The sequence below is a fragment of the Olea europaea genome, chromosome 15 (assembly GCF_002742605.1).
Source record: "Olea europaea var. sylvestris chromosome 15, O_europaea_v1, whole genome shotgun sequence".
In the NCBI taxonomy this organism is placed as follows: Eukaryota; Viridiplantae; Streptophyta; class Magnoliopsida; order Lamiales; family Oleaceae; genus Olea; species Olea europaea.
In genome coordinates, this window is record NC_036251.1 from 34,519 (window position 1) to 41,180 (window position 6,662).

A 6,662-nucleotide genomic window follows, 5' to 3' on the forward strand; every position below is an offset into this window, starting at 1 on the left:
TATATATATATATATTTTGGAATATGTAAGTTAAAAGTTAGGAAATTTTTTTATATTTAAGTGTAAAATTATTTTATTGAAAAATATTAAAAAAATGAATTTGGAGAAAAATTGGACTTTGGATTTAGGACTGAATAATTACTTTTATGCTTATATAAAAGATAAAATTATAAAATATACAAAACAATCCAGAGCACACAGTGGAGCAGACAGGCACACTAGATTCTTTTTCTCTCTACTCTCTCTCTTCATCAACTCTATTTTCCGCCCAGCGGTGGACTCGCCGGAATTCCATTTTCCGGCCAAAACCATTCCATCTAATCCAATAATCATTCGATCTCTTATAAACATTTACAGGAACAATTTACACTACTCAATGCCAATTTCTCTTTGCATGGCACGGTGTTTTTCCCTAATCCTGCTTATTTTCACGATTCACAAAGTTACGCGCACATAGAACTCGAACAGTCACTCACAAGTTCGCACATACAATATACACTTCTATATATACAGTGTGAAGATGACAGTGTACGATGCGACGTTTGTGAACAGAGAACTCTCTAAGAGGACATCGATCTTCGGGTTGCATCTATGGGCGGTCATTGGAATAGTCGTCGGAGCTGTTATAGTCCTCATCCTTTTTCTTTTTTCACTTTGCATTACCGCCTCTCGCCGCCGCAGCAGCAAGCACAAACTCTACCGCCCAGCGAAGCTCTCCGGCGCCAAAGAGCACACCCCCGTCATCTCCAAAGAAATCCAGGAGATCGTCCATGACGCGGCCCCTGATCATCGCCCCATCGTCCCTCAGGCACGATTTATATACACTTTTAGACTGCATCTAAAATTTCAAAATCTCATTTTCACCGGAACTAATTAGATTAATTTATTTTATTTTTATAATGAATTCGTTGATGGTAAATTGAATTTTAATGCTGTCGGAGCAAGTGAAATTTTGTTTGGATCATTTTCTGCAGTATATGTACTTTGTATTACTGGTAAATCTAGTATGCTAAGATAAAAGCTACTGTGAAATTTATTGCTTTATGTGAAGTTGAGCACTGCTTTAAGTAAATTTTATTTCCATTTTAAATTGTGAAAGGTAATTATCATAAGAGAATTTTTTTTAATTGTACTTGACAAGATCTGGATTATGCAGAAACTCTATCGATTCTAGTATTTTATTTTTGATGTTGTTTTGTTTTCTTATTGAATTTTTCAGGCTTTGCCGGAGATACAGATAGATATGGGGAAGGTGGAGCATAGGGTAGTGTTTTCTGATAGGGGTGCATCGAGCGGCGAGAGTCGGGCCACAAGTGGGGCTGACACCGGGTCATTTGGTGGTAGTGGGGCATTACCAGAGGTGTCACATTTGGGGTGGGGAAGGTGGTATACTTTGAGAGAGCTTGAGGCAGCTACGAATTGTTTAGCTGATGAGAATGTGATTGGTGAAGGTGGGTATGGTATTGTGTATTATGGTGTATTGGCTGACAACACCAAGGTCGCCATAAAGAATTTGTTAAACAACAGGTACGGAAATTGCTAAATTTGCTATAGTTTTAAGATGCTTGATTCATTGCAATGCACATTGTCAGTATGTAATTAGGTTCTTTGGTTGATCTGTTTATTAATTCGCTTTGGTGTGGATATGATTTATGGTTAAGTAATGGAAATTTTCTAATATGGTTTACACTCACATTATGTGAGGAGTGTTGTTACATTTGATAATATTTTCTTTTTCCCTCTTTTAATGTGTTCTATGAAGTCCTTAAACATGTAGAAAGTTAATTCTGTCTATTTCAGGTTTGTTCTTTTTGGGAAGGTAGAGTCAGTTCTGCGATTTCCTTTTCCCCTTCTTTTCATCTCCGATGAAGTTTAAATTTTAATTTTGCAATTGATGTTATGTTAGAATTTAACTGTATGGAATGCAGGTCAGAATTGGTTTATTCATACTTCAGGTTGTAGAAATATGACAGTGTTGAGTGCAAGATACTTTTAGGCACTAAATTTATTTCCATGCCTCTATTCCTTGCTTCATACAGTGGAAAACTTTTCAGCTTTTTGACTCAAAGTCTGGAAGATTTGTTTTTCCAATGCGGGTATGCATTATTCTCCTGTTATTGATATGCTTCAACTCATGCTACTGACACATTTTTCAGGGGCCAAGCTGAGAAAGAGTTTAAGGTGGAGGTTGAAGCTATCGGACGTGTCAGACACAAGAATCTTGTGCGGTTGCTAGGTTACTGCGTTGAAGGAGCTTACAGGTATTGATATTTGTCTCTTCGAATGTTACTTTTGATTTGGTTTCGAGTGTCAAGAAGTTGAATTTTTCCTTTTGTCATTGTATATTTGTTTTTCTGTGTAGGATGCTTGTCTATGAATATGTGGATAACGGAAATTTAGACCAATGGCTGCATGGAGATATAGGCGAAGTCAGCCCTTTGACATGGGAGATTCGTATGAACATAATATTAGGAACTGCAAAGGGGTATGCTAACTCGATAGCTTTTGTGATTTCGTTCTCTTTTATGGCATACTTGTTACTTTGTGTTTTCATTGTTCCAGTTTGGCCTATCTCCACGAGGGTCTGGAACCCAAGGTGGTTCACCGTGACATCAAAGCAAGCAACATACTGCTCGACCGTCAGTGGAATGCTAAGTTATCGGATTTTGGGCTTGCTAAACTTTTGAATTCGGAAAGCAGTTACGTGACAACTCGAGTGATGGGAACATTTGGGTTAGTTCATTTCATTGCATAAACATAACTATTTTGCCTCATTTCCTCTTAGCGACTTAAGTTTCCGTAGAAAGTGGTGGTTTAATTGATCAAGCATCAATTCTTTACTAGTTATGTAGCTCCAGAGTATGCTTGCACTGGTATGCTCAATGAGAAGAGTGATATTTATAGCTTCGGGATATTTATCATGGAGATAATTACTGGGAGATCTCCTGTTGATTACGGTCGGCCACAGGGAGAGGTTAGTCTTAGCATGTTAAACTTAAGTCATCCTTGTTGATTGTGTACCTTGAATATTTGTATCAATTGCAATTACAAATGATGGCAGATCAATCTGGTTGAGTGGTTGAAGATGATGGTTGGAAACCGGAAATCTGAGGAAGTTGTGGATCCTAAGTTGCCTGAAAGGCCTGCATCAAAAGCACTAAAACGTGTTATTTTGGTTGCCCTTCGATGTGTTGATCCTGATGCCCAGAAGAGGCCCAAAATGGGACACATAATACACATGCTGGAGGCTGAGGACTTGACTTCTCGTGATGTATGCTAGAATTATCTTTCCTCTGAGCAAACTGCAACCTCAAATTTCCATAAATATATCATCACTCTTTTCAGTCACTTACATGTTCTACAAATTGCAGGAACGACGAGTTGGCAGAGAATCTTCCAGTTCCCATTGAGAAGATAAGCCCATTGGGCCAAAGTTGGTCGATAAACAAAGTGGCAGAGGTACCTCTGATGCTAGTGAAGGGGATGGTAGTTGGAACATAATTATCCAACAGGGTGGTAATACAGCATTTTGAATTTATTATTCGAACTACTGCAAAATTTTGCTGCTTATTTATTACTTCTCTTACAAGTTTTCTGGTTCATGAAATTGCTATTGTTTATCAGTTAGTTAGTTGTTGTTCAGTAGCATTTGTAAAAATGAATAAACATATTTATCATTCTTAAAGAATCATAGTAAATTCATTTGGAAGAACCATTTTTTTTTTTTTTTTTTTGGGTAATATTTATTTTCTCCGTGCCCTGTGATATCAAACTTTTTGCATCTTTATCTTTGGCTGTTGCATTCTATCTACTTAAAGACTGATTAGGTAACTTGCAGAGTGCCCATCAAAGATTACAGCAAAGCACTCTCTGTTCAGAAACAACTGACCCCACTAACCAGAAAGCCTCTAGCCTATGTCCAGCATTTATACATCGTCCAGTCGGATGGCAAGTGGAGCAAGTATTCTTACACTCACCTTTGATTTGGGTTGCAATCGTGTCCCACTCGTGCATCTTCGGGACCAATGTATAACTAACATATTAAGATGTACGTTCAAGAAAGGTATTTAGCATCACTTGGTACAAGTGTCATTATTGTTCATCTTATGGCCAAGAGTATAAACACTGGGCATAGGACTGACGTGTTAGATAGACCTTTATGGAACGTATTTACTTTTAGCATCAATTGGTACAGGTGTACCAATCATGCATCTTACGGCCCAGTGTATAAACAACACTGGGCGTGCATGGGATTTGATTAGAGTTATCCTAACCAATGTGTTAAGATAGAAGTGCACAGAATTTCTTTAGTATCATTTGGTACAGGTGTCTCAGTCGTGCATCTTACAGCCCAGTGTATAATCAACAGTGGGGGCGTGCTTAACATTTTAACGTTAGAAGTACACGGAATTTATTAGTATAACTTGCATTTGGAGCCTTGGAGGTTTATGCTGAGAAGTCCCTTTGGACAGCTTGTTCATATTCAAGGTTGTCTATCCTTGTGTTAATAATTCTGGTCTGTGGTTGCTTTATGGTGAGCTAAGGCATGAACAGTCATATTCCAGATTGGAACTGGGACATATAATATTCATTCATTTCACTATCAACGCCGGGACATTAGTTTGCTTATGGTGTAGAGTAGGGACATTTGGTTTGATTGAGGAAAAAACAAGCTGGCAGTTGGATTTAATAGGGAAAGGCCCTATTTCTTCAGCTGGCAAATGGATGTATCAGGCAATAAATATATTGTCCTCCTCTTTATCCATGTTCTAATAACTGCCCAAAATTCGATGCAAAATGATAGAGGGTCAACAGTAAAAAGGTCGAATCGAGTACGAACTGACCAATTCTTCTTCTAACTGTTTTCGATTTTTTATATGAAATCGGACCGGACTTCGATTTTTATAGTGTCTGTGTCTGGTTCTTATAATATAGCTGAGGTCCTTCAACTAAAGAGAGCGGATTACAGTTTCACAGGCTTTCTATTATGAGAAGTTTTATGTGTGAGGTTTTTATCAGGTAAAATGAATCTAAAAAAAAAAAAGGTTGAACCCCAACCTTAAGGGCCCCCACAGACCCTGTCCTGGCCATCGTGGAGGAGATAAATCGCAGGATGTGCCTCCCAGAAGCCAGGGTGGAGAGCACATGGATAGGTCAAGACTGTTAACCCATATAGTAACTCCCGCTTGCAACAAAGCCAGTTCCACCTTACGGGGAATCGAACTCTGCACACTGTCGCGTTGAGCCCTATCCGCCCTCCCCTTTGCCACTAGGAGATATGCCCTGGGGGCGGTAAAATTAATCTTTTTTTTTTTTTTTTTTAACAAGGTGTCCGGGCTTGTGTCCGACTAGATCCTTGTCCCTGAACCTCCGGCCCCTCAGCAGCTCAGGGAGGTAAATCGCAGGATGTGCCCTTGTTGGCTCCCAGGTTCCCACAACTCATTTGGACTCCTTCCGCAAAGAGAGCTCTCCTCACTGGGCGTTTGTTCACACCAATGACTTCCTCTCCATATGGCTCCCAGTGTTAACTCCAGGAATCGAACTCCCCACCCTTGCTTCCAGCGTCCCAGCAAAGTGATTATTCCACCAACTCGGATGTGCCCTGGGGGGCACGGTAAAATTAATCTAACTTGTACGTGAAGTGTGCGTGAACAGCATAAACTTACATAAATAAATTATTTTTATTTAATTTTTATCCGTGGTGGAATGGTTCGACAAGTAAATGAATCGTAGTATGGAAAATTATTAAATTAATCGGGGACATCTATGACAGACTAGCAAATGAGCTTGATATGTCGTGCAGTGTGCATTGATCTCTCTTCAATATCAAAAATTTCAATCCCATGAATAAATATAAAATCAAATAATTTAACACTAAATATTTTTGCTAATTTATTCAATCATAATATGTGTAAATATTTCATTGAAATAATATTTAAAATAATAAAAAAATTAAAACAAAATTTCAAGCGAATATTTATTAATAATATTTTTCTAATGGATTTAGGACACTTTTTTACCAGACTTTTGCTTTTATTTATTTATTTATTTATCTTCTTCTAGAAAAAGCTTTTCGAAAAAGCTACATCAAATCAACTTCACCAAACGGTTTGCTACCAAAAAAATCATACAAACAAGTTCGAAAGCAATTTTTTTTTTTTTTTTTAATTTTAGAAGCAATTTTTACCTTTTTGAAAGTCATACCAAACATATAATTATCAAAAAGTTGAGTGCAACTCACAATACATGACCCAATAACAACGAGATTTGACATAAACTTCTCATAAAGCTCGTTTAGTGATGGCAAAAAAATCTGACCCGTCCCGTCCCGGTGGGGTCCCGTCCCGAATGAGGCAAAAAAATCCACCTCGATGGGTTGGAGGGGCGGCGTGGGGAGAATTTTTTTTTTTTTTAAATTTCAAGTTATATCATTATTAGATAATAAAATACAAATGTAAAATTTTAATTAATTAGAAAAGAAATAAAATTTAGTCAAAGCGTAATTTTATTTGAAATTGTTTAATTTTTAACATTGTTTATTTCAAGTGTTTACTTTGAATTTTAAAATTTTGAATTTATATTTTATTCTCTAATAATAATATAATTTAAAATTTTAAAAATGTAAAATAATAATAATAATAAACGGGGCGACAAATGGGGCA

The 6,662-nt window shown here is 37.3% G+C and overlaps 1 protein-coding gene across 1 annotated transcript; it reads left to right on the forward strand.

Moving 5' to 3' along the window:
- Positions 1-197: 197 nt before the first annotated feature.
- Positions 198-3,685, forward strand: LOC111409729 (probable serine/threonine-protein kinase At1g01540). The gene is made up of 8 exons (XM_023039727.1): positions 198-808; positions 1,220-1,527; positions 2,157-2,261; positions 2,363-2,485; positions 2,563-2,733; positions 2,845-2,974; positions 3,062-3,271; positions 3,372-3,685. The coding sequence occupies exons 1-8, from the start codon at positions 521-523 to the stop codon at positions 3,408-3,410; spliced, it is 1,374 nt and encodes a 457-aa protein (XP_022895495.1). The 5' UTR covers positions 198-520; the 3' UTR covers positions 3,411-3,685.
- The last annotated feature ends 2,977 nt before the right edge of the window (positions 3,686-6,662 follow it).

Excerpts from the sequence above, each read along its gene's own strand:
- LOC111409729 (XM_023039727.1), top strand. The coding sequence starts at position 521 with ATGACAGTGTACGATGCGACGTTTGTGAACAGAGAACTCTCTAAGAGG. Across the intron at positions 809-1,219 it reads ATCGCCCCATCGTCCCTCAG|GCTTTGCCGGAGATACAGAT; the intron begins GCACGATTTATA and ends TGAATTTTTCAG. Across the intron at positions 3,272-3,371 it reads AGGACTTGACTTCTCGTGAT|GAACGACGAGTTGGCAGAGA; the intron begins GTATGCTAGAAT and ends TACAAATTGCAG.